This window comes from Emydura macquarii, unplaced genomic scaffold (assembly GCF_026122565.2).
Source record: "Emydura macquarii macquarii isolate MOO-44397 ecotype Brisbane River unplaced genomic scaffold, CSIRO-AGI_Emac_v2 contig_1939, whole genome shotgun sequence".
Taxonomy (NCBI): Eukaryota; Metazoa; Chordata; order Testudines; family Chelidae; genus Emydura; species Emydura macquarii.
Genome location: NW_027132076.1, coordinates 81,283 through 101,194, shown reverse-complemented (window position 1 = coordinate 101,194; position 19,912 = coordinate 81,283). Strand labels below are relative to the sequence as shown.

Here is a 19,912-nt window from a genome sequence, read left to right as displayed (position 1 = left end):
TCAAGCTTACTCTTTGTATTGTAAAAATACAACTCCACTGAGGAGCTGAGGTGCTTAAGGTGTGAAAGCTTTGAAGTGGACAGCTTAATAGTTAAAACTCTCCATTTCCTTTCTTTGAAACCAAGCAAAGAGCAGAATGCTTTGTACGGTTATATTTAACTCCGTGTGGGCTGTAACACTTTCTAATGGAAACTAGTGAATGGAAAATACCGAATGAAAGAACAGGAATAGAAGGATAAAGTCAAGAAGTTCAGGGGGAATATCAGGGGTTGAAGTTGTTGTCGTCAGATAAAGAATTTTAAATATCACTCAAATATCCAGCTCTTAGTTGCCTTAAAAATGTTATGACTGGAAAAATGTACATTATTGTATTGTCTGATTTGCACTGCAACAAAGACAAACTCCACCTGTCTCTAGCAAGGCCATTATCGTAACCTGCTTTAGTTCTTGTTCTAAAAGTGCTACTGTTAAACAGCCAACGTGTTTCATCCCAGAACAGCTGCATTTCAGTGGACGATGAAACAATAAACCAGAGGGTCGGAATCTGCAATAATTATGCAGATAAAACTCATAGAAAAATAAATGTAGAGTCACTATTTCAAACTTCTAAACTTGCTGGGTTTTTTTAACATGCAACTATTTATGCACAAGTAATCCATACAAAAGACATTTGCAGTTATTAACAAATGTACTGTGTACAGAATGGGTTATTTGTACATACGGATGTGGTCTGTAATTGTAAAACAACACTTCTGGGTGGGTTGTTGGCAGGTTGGGTTGTTGAAGCAAACTTCTTGATCTAAATACCTTTATTGCCTGAGCTAACAAACCTTCTCTGCAGTTCAGAGAGGTAATGGACTCACACGTCTGTAGTGTAGCCAATAGAGGGGTTTGGAACGCCACCGGGTAAGCGTGGGTTACTGCTGCACAGTTACATGTACGAAGTTTAGTGGCCATTTTCCAAAGCCGTTTTGAACTTCAGCTGGTAAACAAATTTTCATTGAAAGGTTTTTCTACAAAAAGTGATTTTCCAACCAAAACAATAATATTCGCAGAAAGTGTTCATTTGGGTTAATTTCTTTTTCCTTGAGAAAAATTGATTTTTTTTTGTTTGGTTTGATGGGAAAAAAAATCCTACTTTTTTTTTTTTTATAGTCTCCCCACCCACTGCATTGCTTTCCATTGGGAGAAAAGTAAAGGAATTTTCCCCCTCGAAGAATGAACACAATTTTTCCAAAATAAGAAGATTCTTTTTTTTAAACGTTTCCTTGAAAATGTAATTACAAATTTGAACCCCCCACACTTCTCCCCCGTCCCCCAAGAGAGTTTTGCACTCAATGTATTTACAATAGGAATAGACAAAAAGTGGGAGAAAAGAGGATTATCCCCATTTTACAGATGGGGAACTAAAAGAAGCCGTCCTAAGATACTCATCTTTAAAAGTGAATAAAAGATGGGGCCACAATTTGTTTCAGCACGTGATCTGCATCTGTGATTCTTTGGTTTAACTTTATTTTCTGTCCACACAATATAATCTTCCTCATCTAAAGGTTCTGAGGTGTCTAGTCTAATGAACACCTGAATTATTGCCCTGCTATTTGTGTCTATGTATGTGTCTAAGCTTCCTGTGTGATTTCTCAGTGCAGACACTTGAGGAGGTGTCATCTCTGCTGTGAGCATATGCCCTTATTTGGACCATCTCAGTACAGGTGCGGGTAGCACGTCCCTTAATTTTCTAATCATGTGTTAGGAGACAAAACCCAAAACAGAGAGTGCAGGCTGAAGATGATTACACAGTACTAAATCTCCAGTTGCAGAGGAGAAACACCAACTGCCCAACTCAGCTGGGAACCAAGGTAGAATAATTATTGTACTTAGCACTTGACATTTTTCAAAGCCCTTAGTACTAATCAGGAGTGCAATTTTCATAAGTGTCTAATAATCGGCCTTGGTCTACACAGTTTTGTATCAGTATAACTATTTTAGTTTGGGGGTATTTTGGGTTTTTTACCAATATACTTATACTATTATAACCCTAGTGTGGATGCAGTATTACCAGAAAAAATGTGCCTTTCAATGGCATAGCTTATTAAGTTCAGATTTTAATCATATCCATGTGGTGCAAATCTGTCTCCTTGAGCTGGGAAGCACACCCCTAACGCCAAGTGCCGAGGTCCCCTTAGAGTCACTTTTCAGAGCAGAGCTGCACTATTAGGTGGACTGACCCCTCTGCACTTAGCAGGATCAGCTCCCACGTGTATCAATCAGAGCTGCTGACAACAGGGGTTAAAACAGGATTTTATTAATGTTCCTCCTGCGCAGCCAGCAACAACTACAGTAGAACCGCAGAGCTACACACACCAGAGTTACAAACCGACCGGTCGACCACACACCTCATTTGGGACCAGAAGTACTCCATCAGGCAGTAGCAGAGACCAAAACAAAGCAAATGCAGCACAGGACTGTGTTAAATGTAAACTACTAAAAAATAAAGGGAAAGTTAAAAAAAGATGTGACAAGGTAAGGAAATTGTTTCCGTGCTTTTTTCATTTAAATTAAGATGATTTAAAGTAGCATTTTTCCTCTGCATAGTAAAATTTCAAAGCTGCGTTAAGTCAATGTTCATTTGTGAACTTTTGAAAGAGCAATCGTCACGTTTTGTTCAGCGTTACGAACATTTCAGAGTTACGAACAACTTCCGCTCCCAAGGTGTTTGTAATGCTGAGGTTCTACTGTACTGAGGAGGAAGCTGAATTCTAAAGTCTGATTTTCCATCGCCCTGTGACACACGCACTCATTTACACTAGTGCAAAGTGGGTGTAAAATTATTCTTATAGGTGGTGGTTGGAGTACCATTAACAGGAGTTCTCAAATTTTTTTTTCTGGGACTCCTTTGAAAATATTTCAGGCTGTGACAACTCGCTCCCAAAAAGTGATGGCCCCCCCCCCCCAATGCCATGCCACCCTTACTTCTGCGCCGCTGCTGGGGGGGTGTTGGGGAATGATTATAGGTAGGTAAATAGGTTCAGAGAGTCCCCAGTTAAGAGAGGGGAGCTGACCAGGCCAGACTCCATATTGGATGGCAGATCCAGGATAGGGTCAGACATGCCTGGGATCAGGCCAGGATGCTTGGCAGGGTGCCAGCAAAGGCAAGTCTGCCCGGATACGGAGCAAAAAGGCGGGAATCCTGGGGTTCAGTGCTGTGTGCAGTAAACTAGTGTGCCGTGTGCACAAATAGAGTGCCTCCTGCACACCTCAAAAGAGTGGGAAATGATTCTGGGCAGTGATTGGCTGAGGGGAAGTGGACCAAGCTGATTAAAAGCACTCGCTAGCACAGATGGGGCTGTCCCTCCGAGTGGCAGGGACACGATCGGTTTGCGCAGGAGTCGATCTTTTCTCCCTGTGGGTCTCAGAACACTCTACGTGTTCTACAATACAAAATCTCCGTACCCAGGGTTGCTCCCACGCACCTTCCCCCTTCCTTACAGGCAGCCTTTCTACAGCAAAAACATACAACTAGTGAAACATCCTGGTTAGAGGATGTATAGGTTTTTGGGTCTTTTAAGGCCAAAAGAGACCACTTTGATCAGCTAATCTGATCTCCTACATAACACAGGCCATGGGACTTCACCCATTAATTCTTGCATCCAGTCCGAATTAACACACATGACTGCTCCTCTCGTTACAGTAAGGCAAGTGATTGTTGTTATTCAGTGCATCCAGAACAATCGGTGACACCCCCCACACATGTCTCCTCTGAAGGGGTCTGAGTGCAAAGTCTGCCAATAGGACTGGCTTCAGTGTAGGAGTAAGAGAGTAAAACCTGTAATCGGATCCAGGGTGCCTGTACAGCAAAGAATTCACAAATCCTGGTGGGCCAGGACCCGGAAGAAATGATAAACTAAAGGGTCACACACACGTGGCTTCTGTAGGCCAAAGTCACTGCACACATCAGGGGCTCCTTCCATCCCTCCCTTCCCCCCACAAGCTGCCTGGGTGCCCCCTCCCATCCTCTCTATTTCAGGGACTCCTTGCAGCCACTCCGCACTCCCTCATGACAGGAGCCCTGTGTGTCCCCCCATTCCTTCCTTCCCCCATGCCACAGGCTGTGTCACCCATAACCCCTTCCCCATACCATAGAGCCCAGGGCACGGCAGGAGAATGGGGGACATTCCTCCTTTCCTATACCAGGGTCCCCTATTCTCCCCACACTAGTAGTTCACATGCAAACCAACATAACAACCCCACTAATTAATTAAGTTAATTAATTAAAAGCATGGTGGAAGGTGTAAAGCAGATGGGCCCTGACTGACTAACTGTCACCCTCTTCCTGGCCCTTCCCTCACCCTTTCTGAGGTCCCTGACTGGGCCCCAGTGGTGGCCTACATGGCTGCATATTGTCCCTTCCCCTGCTTTCTCAATTAACTGCCCCGGTCTGCTATAAACGTCCCCCTCAGCGCTCCCAGACCCCGGTGATGTCCTGGACTAACTGCCAAGTGCCAATCTGTCTGTCCCTCACGGAGTCACAGTCAGAGAGTTCAAGGCCAGGAGGCACCACCAGATCATCCAGTCTGACCTCCTGTACGTCACAGGCCACCAGCACCACCCAGCACCCGCACACGCCACCCAACCACTGAAATGAGACCGAAGTGTGACAGACCTCAGGAGACTAGACCAGCAGCTCTCAACCCTTCCAGACGACTGTCCCCGTTTCAGGAGGTTGATTTGTCTTGCGAACCCGCAAGTTTCACCTCACATTAGAAACTACTTGCTTTCAAAATCAGACATAAAATTACAAAAGCCCCACAGCCCACTGTGACTGGAAAATGGCCCAGTGCTGCCCAGATAGATTTTATTAGAGTCCACCTCCCAGGTTATAACCCAAAGGGCAGCAGGCACTTCCACTGCCCTGGCGAGTGACAGTGGCTCATACTGCAGCAGAGCTGGTTAGTGTTTGGCCCCCAAAGATAAGCCCATCGCTCTGGACTCTGAACATTTGTCTGAATCTGCGTGTTACTTTCTCAGAAATGGGTTACAGTCGCCTCCCAGTGAAAACCCCTTGATTGTGTACGTCACTGGGTACAACACAGATCCCGCAGGCCTCTTTGTCACTCAGAAGAGCTTTGCTGCTCAGGACTTTGCAGGCGATCGATGGAGGCTGAGAAGCCCGTCTGTGCCTCAGGCAAAGCCCTTGACACAAGGGATCAAAATGTCTTCACATTGCAGTTGGTGAGAAGCAGGCAGCGACTCCTGCCACCCGCGTTCCAGCGTCTGTTTTTCTGCTTCCATCTGCACATAGACCCTGCTGAGCTGCGGGAACAATGCTAGGAACATGGGATTGGGAACTGATTGTATCAATCGCAGGGGCAAACATTAAGCAGAAAAAAAGCTGGTTTCTGCCACAGCTACTGGGCTGAGGGGGCGTGATTCTAGGATGTGCCCTCTCAGAAGGCTGAAATTCCACTGGCAACCTGCAATAATAAGCTGCCCTGTCATGCTACACGACACTTGTTTGGCCTCTTCTCGTTGTTACCGTTCCCCTGCAGTCCTGCCCATCTACGCCATGGGTGAGTCTGGTCTTTGGGACACAGGCGGAGCGTGGGGAGTGGGAGTTCAGAGCCGGGAAGGGCAGCACTGAGCACGGAGAGGAAACGCTGATCTGAGACAGCCTGCAGCATCAGAAGATGTTGATGGTGTGAGCAACCCCCCTGGTGCTACGTGATTTCTTGACCAAAGGCAATTTCCTGTGAGAGCCCGTGGGTTAGTGTCATGCGCGTGTGTTTGCTGATGTGGCTACAATCAATTTCCAGTAGGTCGAGCTGGCAGCGAGCTCTCTGGCCGGCTGCAATGCTTCCTAGTGTTGAACTGCCTGCACTAATTCCAGAAACCTCTTTATTTACCTGCCGGATTGTAGCACCAAGGGATGGTCAAACAAAACACAATGTGATATGCAGTTGTTCTAGCAAACCAGCATACATCACTGATGTATAAACACTCAGAGGGAAACAGCCCACCCACAAAACAACCTTAACTCTGCCCTCTTTGAGCCCTGCCCCAGAATACCACTCACACACATACCAGCACTCTGCTTTGCCACTTGTGCTCAAAGCCGTCCTGTCTAACCAGTTCAGTTCTGCAGTCCAGCTCAGAGGAGGGCAGAGGAGACAGATATAGCGCAGACCACACCAGCACTCGGTGGCTACATTTCCTGTCTGGTTTCTCTTGAAGAACAGTCAGTGCTGGTGGCAGCCCTAAGCTGCACAGACCAAGTGTGATGGCCGGTTAGTGGGCCCCCTTTCCCCGTCTGAGCACCTGCTGGGAAATCAAACCAGGGACGAGCTTGGGTAATGGAGGACGAAGAGGGCTACGCAGTATTAAACCGCCAGCCGAAGCAGAGACAACCAGGCCAACCCTCTGGAGCTGGGGCCCAAGGTAAGTGACTGGGCATCCTTCCAGGGTGTCTACTTTTGCTACACAGCAGTTACAGGGAGTGCCCGGGGCTTCACAGAGACCCAACGGAGCTGAAATTTACTAAGGGTGTTGGGCGCCCAACTCCACTGGACACCTCTGAAAACCCCACCCGGGGCCTTTGTGTGCAGCATTTCAGGGAGGGGATGAGAGCTTGTTCTGACTCGTAGGTGTAGGATTTACCACCACGAATAGCACCATTGACGTCTGGCGGTTTCTGCAGCATGGCACAGTGTAATTGCACAGGGGGAAGGTAGTAAACCAACAAAGCACCCAGTAAATTTTAGGACTATGACAAATCCACAGGTGTGGTGCTTGACTGCCCACCAGTAAGTGTATTTTCTTAGGACAATGAATGCAAACAACTGGATGAGACGACACTGCTGTGAAAGACAATGGAAAATGTGCCGTAGCCTTATTATGAAATCTAAATGTGCATCCTCATTCTGGAGGGTCCCGGAGCTTACCACCTTGGTCTAAACGAAGGCTAATGCTGCATTTTCCATAAGGGCCAGGGGGTCAGACAACGCTGCACCAATTCAATGTGAACGTCAGTGGTCCCAGCTGTCAATTCTTTCCTTCCTTTCCAGGCTAGGAGTGGGGTAATTCCACAGCAAATCTCCCCTTATATTGGTTTGAATTTTGAAACGAGTTCACTATAGCTGTGTTTGGGCCCCTTTTGTGCAAATATTTCCGCTGACAAGCTGCCGGGGAGGAATAATTGCTTGGAAAATTATTGAAGTCTTGGAAACGGGGAATTTTTAGGCCAATACTGGAGACGTTCCACAGCAAAGGGCACAGTCGGTTTCCAATTGGCGGAGGAAAGAGGTGTGTAGGGGGCAGAGGCAGAAGTGTAGCACAGCGCCATCGGCTGGTCACTGCATGTATCTCTCAGGGTTTGCAGTGGCAGAAGGGAGCAGACTAGAGAGACACAGAACAGGTTTACATTGCAGCTGGGAGCGTGCCTCTCAGTCGTGTAGGTAGACACACGCTCCCACCTCCCAGTTGCCGTGTAGACATGTAAGTTTGGAGATGGCATTTCAGGGATCTGAATGAAGACTGATGTGCCCACAGATTTGGTGCCACTGTGATTTTCGGTTACAAACCAGCATAATTACACTGGTGCAACTCCTGGGGAGGACCTGGTTAGCCAGGCGCAAAGGTGCCTGGTGCTGGTCTAACTCATTCCCAACCTATTGTTCCTCATGCTGGAGGCTGATGGCGCATCACCATCAGGGATCCGCCAAATCCGTTTGCCAGGGAAAAACACAGACTGTGCAATTTTTATGCAGAATCTTTAGTTTTTACATTTTGTGAAAAAAATAAAAAGATATATTAACTATTAACTAAATTTTACTGCAAGTACCAGTGTCACTTATTCAACACATGTTACCTCGCCATCTTGTGGTTGATTTTTGAACGTGTTTTAAATGTACACAGCTAAATATACTCCAGTAAACTGCTCCCGGACTATAACAGTTACTCAATGGCATATGTGGGTTCATATTTTAATGCATCTCAACTTTCACTTCAGCCTCTAGGACTAATTCAGAAAGTGAGTAAAGCTAATATAAAAGCAATTTTCGCTTTATTTTTTGTGCATTTTTTTTAAAAAAAACAAACAATTTGCTGAAAATACAGAATACAGACATTGAAGTATTTGGTATGTGTCAGAAATATAAATGGCAATTCTATTAATTCTATTGTATTGCAATGATTGATGGCGTTGGTAGGCGTCAACTTATTTAAAACTTCTAAATATTTATCAATAAAACATTGTGTTCAATTGATACCTATATATATTTGTGGGTCGGGAAACTAAAATTCAGCTTTTCATTTTAATCAAGGAAATATGTGGATTTTAGTGGTTTTTTATCAGAGAATTTTGGCTTTATTAACCCGGAAAACTAGGATCCCTGGTCAGCAAACACTGTCTCTTACAGGTTCCCATTGGTATCCGCGCTGGATCTGGGTCACTGTAGGGTTGGCCGGGGCTGGGATCCTCATCTTGCTGGGGGCTGTGATAGTGTTGGCTGTTTGGGGTGAGTAACTCAAGGTCACTGAGTTGTTTGCACAGCCACACGTATGTTATTTGTACAAACAGGTGCAGTTAGGAGCGTAGTGCAAGACACATATGATTTGACTGGGACAGCATCGCTGTTACACAGGCAGAGGAAGTGGAACACACAGACTGTGCGTAACCCCTCTGCCAGGTGGTATCGGCAAACACTCCTCCCTCCCACCGTACACTGGGCAGTGTCCTTGCCTCAGTTTACCACTTTGCGGTGTGAAAGCCCAACAAACAAATATCACTTTTACCATGCCACTCCCTCCGCTGCACCCCACTCACTCGTCCTTAGTCAGCGAAGACCCAGAGTTCAGAGGTTTGTTCGCGTGGGTTCCCTGCCCCGCCCACCCCAAAACGGGAAGGGAGCCATGGATTAATTCTTCTGCTACTGTCGCCACCTCTGCAATCGGTTCATGGCTGCTGCTGCTCATCTCTGCTGCTCATCTCTGCTGCTGCTGTGATGCTGAGCTCTGAAATTCCCCCACCCCCAAACCCAGCTCTGAGTGATTTCAGCTGTTAGTGATTGCTAGAGCCTCTTCCCTGGCTTTCCCTGCAACTCTGTGCTCAGACCTGGCCTAAGGGTCTGGCCAGCCCCTAGACCTGCTCCTCAGTGATCTGATCTCACTCTAGTAATCACTGAATAGAAACAAGGACTCTCTATTGAATCCACTTTAATTGCTCTGTAGACATATCCTGACTCTTCAAGCAGACTCCACTGACTGACCGTCCGTCTGTCAAACCCTAACCCCCACCCCCACTCCCACTCTGAGCCACAGAGAGATGTGGCATCCCTACCCCCTGCTTAGCAGGTGAGGTTCAGGTTACAGTGAGCCCCTCAATCAGGGCAGGCTAAGCACAGTTCTGCTGCCCTTTCCCGGTACAGTTGGGATAACAACCTTTCATTGCCCTGCGTTCAATGTAATACATTTTATGAAAGGTCATGTTTAAAAGTACAAACAATTCAGTTTACACAAATATCTGCTGGACATCCGGGTACAGTGTCTAGATTACTGACGAGAGCAGAGTTGGGTGAGAAGTTTTAACCAGTGCAAGGAATGCAGAATCTGCAGTAACCTGGACACAGGGGTCGAGGGTTTGATTTGAAAAAACAAAAGACGATCAGTAATTTGGGAACATCACTTATGGCAGGGGTTACATAGGATGTGGTTCATGGGGAGTAGATATGTCCATAGTAGTGGATTGTCCCTCACTGAGTCGGTGATGTGGTGTAGATGGTCCTTTAATCTATACATTCCTGTCGGTGGAGTGGAAGGTCTTTGAGTCTAGAGCGATTTGTAACCCAGCACCAGCCAAAATCGATCCCTTTGGCGAAGCAAGTCTGCCTGCTGACTGCCTCGGGAGAGTAGGCGTGTCTATGTAAATACAGTCGGCTCCTGGGGTCTTTTCCCCCAGTTCATCACTAGATGTCGGGAGAGCTCATTCAGACCCTGCTTACACCTGTAGTGAATGAGGCCTGGTCGACACTAGAGAATTTTGTCAACAAAACTTAGCTTTTGTGGACAAAACTGTGCTGGTGTACACACTACAGTCACACACACACACACTACAGTCACACACACACACACCCCGGCTGACAAAAACTGCACTTTTATTTTTGACAAAATAAAACCCCCTCGACGAGAGGTGCAGGGCTTTTGTGGGCAGAGCGAGGGCAATGCAGTGTCAGTGCAGAGACTGCGTCCCCATAGAGCGGTGGAGGGGCTGTCACACCTGGCAAATTGACAAGTAAGCGCAACCAGCTAGTTTGCAAGCTGGGACTGGACAAGTCGTGGGTGGCTGCCCGGCTCCTGGTTGTGAGCTGGGACTGGGCGGGACAAGAGTGGCTGCCCCCTGCTCCTGGCTGTGAGCTTAGGTGGGTGGAAGTGCTCTGCACTGACCCGAGAAGAGCAGTGTGGACAACAGCCACTGCTGGAATTATAATTAGAGCAGTGGCTGAAAGTCGACAGAAATATGTCGATTTATTTTTCTCGTGTAGACAAGGCCTGAGTTCCTGTCTCTGCCCCTACCCGAGCCATGATGGACACTTGCTGATTTCACACCCTCCACAGGCTGGGTTTTAATCCCTAAATAGTTGCCTTAGAAGTGACTGTGATGCTGTTTTGAAGTTTCCCAGTTGCACGTCCCATGTGAAGGACAAACCAGAGGAACTATGAATATATCGGAGAAGAACGAAACCAGAATCGTCAGTAGCACTGAATGCAGCTCCTGCCTGGAGGATTTCCAGTCTCGTTTGAAACAAATTCTATGTGAACCCCACAATGGCAGCTTGGCAGGTAACCCCGGCTCCTGCTGTCTCAGAACCAGGAGTTGCTCTCCCTGAAAAGTTTGCAGGACTCTCGCTGTGACTAAAAACCCAGTAACCACGTTAAAGGGACACTGTCAGCTTGAAATACATTGGACCAGATTCTCATTCATACTGAGGGCCCTTACATTACACCAGTGTTGTGATCCCCAAGCATTCAAAAACCATGGGTCAGGCCTAAAAATCACGAGATTGGCTTACGGTAGGAAAATTAGACATTTTGGGTTCTTTAGATTTGCTTTCTGATTTCTGAGCCATTAGGTTGCACTTGGGTCATGCTGTCAAGCTTTTCTCTGCAATTATGACAGATGGAAACTTTCTTTAATGAAACAGATTCTCACATAATCCCATGACTCCAGGAGCTGGGCTTGAAAGAAAACAACAAACTTCACAAGAAGTGAGATAAAAATATGAGCGATGGCAACATTTTCAAAGTGACAGTGTAAAGGGGGCTAACCATGGGAGTAAACTTTCATATTTTAGTCTGTGTTTGGTAGCAGGAAGGTTATTTCAACAATAACTAGAAAAGTAAAAATGTAACAAGTTTTCTTCAAAGACTTTCATTTTGAAAAAAGGCAATTTTTTGTCAGTCCAGTCTCCTTGTAACTGCAGCAGGAAAACAATGTTCAGACAGCAGGGTGATTTTTTCAGTAGATGGGGCACTTTTAAATATGCTGTAATGCTTTAGGTTTGGTTCTGATGTACTATACACCCCAAACACCTCTGTCTTTTTTTTCTTTTCATTGGTCCCAATTGGTGGGTGCAAGATAAATGCTGTGGCTGCATCTTTCTGTCCCAATTGGGTTATTTCACTCTCCCTGTCATCCCGCTTCTCTTTGTGTAGCTCCAGCTGTTTATATTGGTAGCTCTTTGGGGCAGAGACTGTCTTACCATGTTTATGTGCAGCATCTAGCCCAATGGGGCCCTATCCAGGCTTGTGGCCTCTCTGTCCTACTGTAATACTAAGTATTGATTATTACTGATTTGTATTGCAGCAGGGGCAAAAGGCCCAGTTGTGGACCAGGGCCCCATTGTGCCAGGTGCTGTAAAACATATAAAAAGACAGCGCCTGCCCCAGAGAGTTTACAATCTAAGTAAAGCAAATTAATTCTCAGCTGTTTGTGCCGAGGATCAGCGGTGACATCTAGTGCTGAGAGTAATTCCCATTGCTGGAATACAGGCAGTTTTACTCATAGTGTAATAATACCATGTCTGTAGAGGTTGGATAACAGAGTGTTTTATAAACTACATAGCACTCTCAGGAATCATTTCCCCCACTACTGAAATGCAGCCACTTCTGGGGTGAAACTCAACAGCTGTTCAGCAGCACACAGCACGGCTATACAATGACTTAGGGAAATGGCTGAAGAAGAATCCCACAGCCTGTTGGCAGGGGGTGCTTCAGAGAGGCAAATGGAAGTTACCTAGGCTGGAATTTGAACAGTTTCAGAGCCCCCAGTATTCAGGAAGAGCCAGATGACTGGAAGCTAGCTAATGTAACGCCAATTTTTAAAAAGGACTCCAGTGTGATCCTGGCAATTACACCCTGGTGAGCCTGACTTCAGTACTGGGCAAATTGGTAGAAACGACAGTGAAGAATAGAATTAACGAACACGTAGATAAACATGATTTGTTGGGGAAGTGTCAACATGGCTTTTGTCAAGGGAATTCTTCATGGGAGTCACCAAGCAGGTGGATGAGGGAGATGCAGTCAATATTGTGTGCTTGGATTTTCTGAAAGCTTTGACAGGTTTCCTCATGAAAGGCTCTTAAGGTAATGAAGTAGCCCTGGGATAAGAGGGGAGGTCCTGTCATGGATCAGTAACTGGTTGAAAGATAGAAAACAAAGGGTAGGAATAAATGGTCAGTTTTCACAGGTGAGAGTGGTAAATAGCAGCATCCGGCAAGGACCTGTACCGGGACCAGCGCTGTTGAACATATTCATTCATGATTTGGAAAAAGGGGGTGAACAGTGAAGTGGCAAAGTTTGCAGAATTTACATTATTCAAGACAGTTCAGGCGAAAGCTGCCTGTGAGGAGTTGCTGAGGGAGCTCTCACAAGTGGGTGATTTGGTAACAAACTGGCAGATGAAAATCACTATTGATAAGTGCAAGGTAGTACACACTGGGAAAAATAATCCCAACTGTCCCTATGAAATGACGGGTTCTAAATGAGCTGTTATGATTCAAAAAAGAGATCTTGGGGTCACCGTGGATACTTCTAGAAAGTTTCCACTCAATATGTAACAACGGTCAAAAAGGTGAACAGTATGTTAGGAACTGTTAGGAAAGGGGTAGATAATAAGACAGAAAATATCATTGTGGCTCTATATAAATTCATGGAGTGCCCACACCTTGAATGCTCTGTACGGTTCTGGTCACCCCATCTCCAAAAGAATATAGTGGACCTGGAAAACAAAGATGACAGGACACGAATGGTGTGGAAACAGTGACTAGAGACGTGTTATTTACCCTTCCCACAATACAGAAAACAGGGATCACCCAATGACATTAATGGGCAGCTGGTTAATATGAGGGGAAGTACTTTTTCACATGAGACACAACTAACCTGTGGAACTCATTGCCAGGGGATGTTGTGATGGCCAAAGAACTGGGTAACTGAGCTATAAATAAATAAATAAGTTCATGAAAGCTAGATCCATCAATGGCTATTAGCCAAGCCAGTCAGGGATACAACCCTGTGACTGGTGCCATGCTGACCCTCCGACTACCTGCAGCTGGAAGTGAAAGATGGGTGGATCACTCCATAATTACCCTGCTCTGTGCACTCCCCCTGCAGCTCTGGTACGGGCACTGTCAGAGACAGGACACTGAGCCGTCTGGACAGGGGGCAGAGCCCACATGGACGCTCTCATGTTCTTAGTGCCCCAGGTGGGCCTTGCTTTAGTTCTCAGCAGAACCAGGGCACTAGCATTGGCACAGCGCCCCCTACTGCCAGGCTGGGCACTGGGATCAGTTCTGCCTTAATAGAGGGTGTCCCTCCGCCTCACTCCGTCACCCGTATTGTTTGTTTCAAGGCTGAGTTTCCCTCGAGGTCTCCCGTCAGGGCACAGGCTGGGCCTGTCTCTGCTCAGCTTTTATGGTCTGACACGCTCAAACCCCAGGAATTACATTTTACTGCATCAATCCAGATGGGCCCAGCCAGTGAGTCCTGCACTGAGCCCAGAAGTTGTGAGTGAGTCGGAGCAGAGCTTTAGTGAGAGAGCAACACGTCTCTGGCCTCCCAGCTCTGCCAGTGCCCCACAGTCCAGACCTACAGCGCCGTGCCCTGCTGTTTGAGTACTGACCACTGAGAACAGCCCTCGCTGGTACACTGAGTACTGAAGGCTCTTTCCATGCCTGTAGGAGAAAACGTAAGCAATATCTCGGACTAGAGCTGATACCCTGCAAACCTAGTTCATGAAAAATATGAAAAGAAATAAAAGTTTGATGTCCTCTGAAGGATGTAGAAAAGTGACAGTCCTTCCTCTCTTTTCTAATGGGGGTGGGGGTGAGGTTTAAGAGTGTTTATTTCCCCTCCAAAAATGAATGAAATCCTCCCTCTCACCCCCCCCATCAGTATTTCTGTTTTGAGTCCCCTCCCCCCATCAAAAAACGAAAAATTTCAGCCAAACTAAAAACTTTCATTGTGGTCACCATGGCATTTTCCATTAAAAATCAGCTTTGAACAGGAGTTTTCAGCCAGGCAGAGTTTGAGTTTTCAGCACTAACGACACCTCTGTTCCCATCTCTCTTGCCAGAGGGCTCCGCGTGCAAACTCTGCCCCAGGGACTGGCAGCTGCATGGGGACAAGTGCTACTGGCTGTCTAAAGAGCGTGAAGCCTGGACTGGGAGCCATGAGGACTGCTCGCGGAAGAGCTCTCGCATGCTGGTGCTCCAGACCCAGGAGGAGATGGTAACAAAATACAGGATCATAAACCTCCAGCTGGAGAGAGACAGGCGTCACTGAGCACAGTCCCAGTGCGGTGGGGTTTATATCCAGCCTGCCTCAATCCCCCTGCCTCATTTCTCCTTGTCCCCAGTTAATCAAACGCCCACTGGGGTGTTTTCTCCCCTTCTCTGAGTCTGGCTTATGAACACGGAGTTCAGAGCAAGACCACCACAGATTTTCCAGCCCTGACGTCCCTTCCCAGCTGGCTCCTGCAGCCTTTGCACCCCTAAGGGCTGCCCTTGTAACTCCACCCGGCCTTTACCTCTCAGTCTAGGGGTGCCTAGTCGCAGGTGAGACTGAACCCAGGACCCCCTTAAAGGGCCAGCTCAGCCTGTGACCCCCAGACCTGGTAGTGGTGTTACCATGTCTGCACAGAGAGAGCCACATTTCCTGCCCCTGCCCTGGGACTCTGCCCACCCAAGGGAGAGGGTGAATTAGCTCAGGTGCGGATGGGTTCTCTGCCTGGCATCACGGGCAGAGCCACTGTAGCCAAGAGCAGGTATCGAACAGGAGCGCTCAGGGAATTCTAGCCTGTTACAGCACATTCACCCCACCCCTCGGCTTTGCACTTCCCAGGATTTCATACAGGATGTGATACGAGACGCAAGCTATGTCTGGATTGGACTTAAAGTGACACCCCCGCAGGGGACGTGGACCTGGGTGGACGGGTCCCCGTTAGACCCAGCGCGGTGAGTGCTGCCTGACGTGTACTGTTGGACAGGTGCTTGGGGAAAGCGCCACTGTGTGACTTCCTGATGTTAAATGTACAACGTCGAACTAAGGCCTAGCCACACTGGAAAGTTTTACAAGCCTAGCTCCGTTGGTTAAAGGTATTTCTGCTGCGCCAGCAAAGGCCTTGGTGTAGCCGCCTCTGTACCTACACCGAGGGGAGAAGCTGTCCTGTGGGCATAGGTAGTCTTCAGTGCAGCGCTGTAAATGTAGCCAGTCTTAGTCTGCGCTTCTCTCACGGTGTTTTTAAATAGGCATTTTAAATAGGAGGCATTTTATCCTGGTGATAGCTGCTTAATTCCCATCCAACAAGCGTCCTCCTGCTCATGTGATTCCCACTTTTGCAGTTAAATGTTACTGTTCTGGGCTTGTTTGGTATTTCTCTCCCCCACTGCCGCCCCAGGACACTAAACTGTAATTTACACGGTGGTCGCTATTACCAGGCCATTCAGCTCTATTCACCCGCCCTGTGCTCCACTGAGGACTAAAGCAAGAATCCCCTCTCCCTGTGCGGTGCCAGGACTAGCTGCTCCAAGAAGCCGGCATTGAGGGGGCCTAGAAATGTTTTCTTTGCAACATGCACCGAAGTGACATTTAGTCCCTCTGCTCCAATTACTTAAGTTACGTAGCCCAGTGGAACAGCATCAACAGCAGAGACTAAGGGACCCCCCCTCCCAGCTCAGACTATCCTATAGCTCAGAGGTAGCGACTGCTGCTCCAGGGGGTGGGAGACCCCAGTGCAAATCCCTTCGCTGCAGGCACAAGGGGGAGTAGAACTGGGGTCTCCCACTCTCCAGACAAGTAACTTAGAGCCCCGTGGTCAGGGGACCAGGGAGCGCTTGCTCTTCCCAGCCGTTTTGTGTGCGCTGGCCTATGGGGCCCAATCTGATTAGCGCCCTTTGCGCATGCCTGTCAGATCAGGGCCCCCCGGCAGTGGAAGGCCTGTCTGCCGCTGGCTCCTGCAGCATGCTGGGGCGTAGGCAGCCGGTAGCCAGGGGGAGGCAGCAGCGCAGATGGGGAGAGGCACGTAGCAAACCTTGACTCTGCAAACGTTGGCACTGAGCAGTGTAAGCACCTCCAGGGTTTGGTGGCCGCTGAGCTGGGTTTTGTCAATCCCAGGGAGACGCGAGTCTGGGAGGCAGGGACTGAAAGTGGCCGTTAGGTTCTTCAGTCCCTCTGTGAATCCAGCCCTCACTGTGCACCTGGAGAAGCCCCCAGGCTCCCTGCAGCCGTCCCTTACGCCGGTCACAGGTGCACGTTTCCTCTCACCCAGGAGACTCAGGCTTGGTTTTTAAGGGAACACTGAGGTGGGAGCTCAAGGTGGCTGCTTCCAACCAACCTGTACCAGGTCACCAGCCCCACGAGATTCAGCCTTGTTGGTTCCTTGCCAGAGACCCCCCCAGCTCATCTCACAGGCTGGGATGTTGTCTCAGCTGAAGTGCTGCAGGAACGTTACAGAGATGAAGGGCAACACCAGAGCCAAGCTTCCCCTTAGAGAAGGAAGCTCAAGAAAAATATCATCTCTGGGGCTTGGACAAAGGAAGGGAAGCACAATGACAGCGACTTTCTCTTTACGTCTGCAGCTTCTCAGTCTGGGGCCCTGCTGAAGGGAACAGCTGCGGTCGGCTAAAAGACACCCAGATTCAGTCTGACGTATGCGGTTCTGAGCTCAAATGGATCTGCCAGAAAAAAGCTGCCATGATATAAACCGGGGGACAAAGGATCCGTAATCGTGTCTCTGTAATGCAAAGTACCTGCCTTTAGTCTCCTGGGACAAGAGTGTGGCTTTAGACAGAGCTCCAACCAGGGCAGAGCGTAACCCCAGGAGCTCCTGGACTCAGCTACACCTTCAGCTCACATTTCCTCCCCTCGTTCCTTCTCACTGGGCTCGGGCAGTGGGCTGTAATTTGCAGGTCCCCTAACCTGCAGTACGTTGCTATGCAGTGCTATCCAGGGGCATGCTGGGCTGCGAGCCACAAACAGTGCTTCTGATTCCCCACACGGGCACCTTGTTACCTGCCCCTAGCATGGAGCCACTTCTGTGCCTGCCCCGGGTCAGCTCCCCCCCTCCACTGGGGACACACACATCCCCCTCTAGGCCACGCAGGCCCAGCTGTCACTGCAGATCGGCGATAGGCCCACCCCACCACTCAGACCTGCTGAGCATCCCCCGGGCGAGTCCAGCCACTGGGCCATGGGACATTCACGCTATTCACCCACCTGCCGCTTCCAACAGCACGGGACTCTCCAGCTTTGTGTGTTCCACCTCAGAGCACGGCTCCGCTGAACTCCCAGACCTTGGATTGGTTCAGAGTGAAAGCAAGTGGAAGCTGATTGAAGAAAAGTACAGAGATCCACATAGATTTTCTCACATCTAAACAAGCACTGGGCTAGAGGAGATGTTGGCCAAAGCTAGGAGACTGAGCAGCATGCCGGTGCTGGGAATATAAAGAGCTGAATCAAATGTTATGCCATAGATTTGAGAGCAGGAAGGGGTGAGAGAGAGACAGGAAAAGAGGGTAACTGGTGAAATCTGGGGCTGTCATAGTTGTCAATTTCACGGCTCAGCTACAGCAATGATAGACAAGTTCTCTGGGCACTGGGCTGTGAGCCAGGGATGGGGGCTGTCACCTGGGCAAGTTGCAGCAGCTGCCACGTGGCTGCCAGCCTGGGAGGTGGGCGACTGCCACCCAATCCGAGCTGGGGCAGAAGAGGCTTCCGCGCCGGCTGGGACCAGGGATGTGGGCAGGCAGCTGCTGCCTGTCTTCAAGCTGGGGCGCTGGAGGCTGTCCCTCAGCTCAGAGCCAGGGCATGGGTGGCTGCCACCCAGCTCTGAGGCCAGCCCACGAGACGCAGGAGGCTGCCACCAGGCTCCCTTTCACTGTGTTTTTCCCCGGTACCCCCTGCTTGTGTCTCATGTATCCCCGGGGGTACACGTACCACAGGTTGAGAAACTATGTTCTAACCCACCTGGCTCCAGGCAGGGACTGAGCAGACATCTCTCCCCTTTCGCCTACATACCAAGACTGGGACAGCTCACATACCAGGGTGCAACCAGACCAGCGAGGGGCCCTCACTACGGCCCTGCACCCTGGGGTGCCTTACACTGCCTTGCTGAAGTAGCTCCTACCTGGGCCTCCCCCAAGCAGCCTTCCAGCATGTAAGCCATGCCCTGAGTGTGTGACTGCAGCCTGCCAGTCACACTTGGGTTACACTTGGGTGTTTACCAACGTTAGTTAGTAACCCTAACACACTTCCAGTGCTGGATTTCCCTCCAAAAATGTATGTTCTGTACTGCCCAACTCTCTCCTGGCCAGTCCAGAGATATTACGTCTGTTTTTCCTTTAAAGCAGCAAATACATAACAAAAACAACAAGAATCCTGTAGCACCTTAAAGACTAACAAATTTCTGTGGGCATAAGCTTTCATGGGCTGCAACCCACTGTGTCAGATGCATGAAGTGGAAATCACAGATAGGAGGTGTGTATTTATATAGCCAAGGGTAATGTAAAGCACGAAAGGATTCTTTCCTCAAGAATCAAGCCGCACAGACAACATTGAAGAGAGAGAGTTATTCACGATAGCGGGAAGTCTGCTAAATCAGCTTCAGCTTTCTGATGTTACAGTGATAAATTATATACCCTTTCTTATCAATTACCTAATACATTTTAAATTCTTTATCTATTCATTTACAAATACAGACATTGTCCCATCTACAGAGAACAATCGTGATAATGGTCGTTAAATACATACAGAGACACTTTTAATCACTCCACTTACATCCAGACTGCTACACTCGGTGGAGGGGGATAGGGTGGAGGGAGAAGGTGGGGGTGGAATCTTTACAGCTAGGTGGCAGACAGACAGAAACAAAAAGCAAATGTGGTGTTCTTATCGAAATTAGAATTACAAGAGGACATCTGGCTTCCTGGGTCATCAGATGTTTGCATGGGCCATTGTCCTTGAAAATTAGCCATTTACATAAGTTTTAATGTACAACTTGTTAGCTGAAAAGTTTCAAGCCTTACAGTTCCCTCCTGTTTGACAAATCGAACTCGTAAATGAGATATCAAAAATTATTTAAATACTTTGATATTCATGATCTACTTTAGGATTATACGGGGGAGGTGTTATGGAGGGAGGGAAACGGGGGGTGGAGGCAAGAATAGTGAAGTTGTTAATCACATGCTTAAAGTAATAGCATATACACACAGAAGAAAACAGGACAAAAAGAGACACAGCAGCGGCAGCTATTTGCAAGCTAGTCCACCAGGTGATGAGGCTGTAGGACGGGCCAGAAGTTGAATCTTCCAAGCAGGTTACAATCTGGGTGGAGAGCTGGACCTTCACACGTCCTTTAGCAGTGTTTTCA

At 48.2% G+C, this 19,912-nt stretch overlaps 1 protein-coding gene across 1 annotated transcript; it reads left to right on the top strand.

The window, feature by feature from the left end:
* Window positions 1-6,347: 6,347 nt before the first annotated feature.
* Window positions 6,348-17,247, top strand: LOC137159816 (killer cell lectin-like receptor subfamily F member 1). The gene is made up of 6 exons (XM_067558279.1): window positions 6,348-6,432; window positions 8,412-8,510; window positions 10,690-10,830; window positions 14,621-14,775; window positions 15,388-15,500; window positions 17,124-17,247. The coding sequence occupies exons 1-6, from the start codon at window positions 6,348-6,350 to the stop codon at window positions 17,245-17,247; spliced, it is 717 nt and encodes a 238-aa protein (XP_067414380.1).
* The last annotated feature ends 2,665 nt before the right edge of the window (window positions 17,248-19,912 follow it).

What these genes read in the sequence shown, in the direction of transcription:
- LOC137159816 (XM_067558279.1), top strand. Translation starts at nt 6,348, where the DNA reads ATGGAGGACGAAGAGGGCTACGCAGTATTAAACCGCCAGCCGAAGCAG. An exon ending in GATAGTGTTGGCTGTTTGGG is followed by an intron (nt 8,511 to 10,689) that starts GTGAGTAACTCA and finishes TCCCATGTGAAG; the next exon opens with GACAAACCAGAGGAACTATG. An exon ending in TCCCCGTTAGACCCAGCGCG is followed by an intron (nt 15,501 to 17,123) that starts GTGAGTGCTGCC and finishes TTACGTCTGCAG; the next exon opens with CTTCTCAGTCTGGGGCCCTG.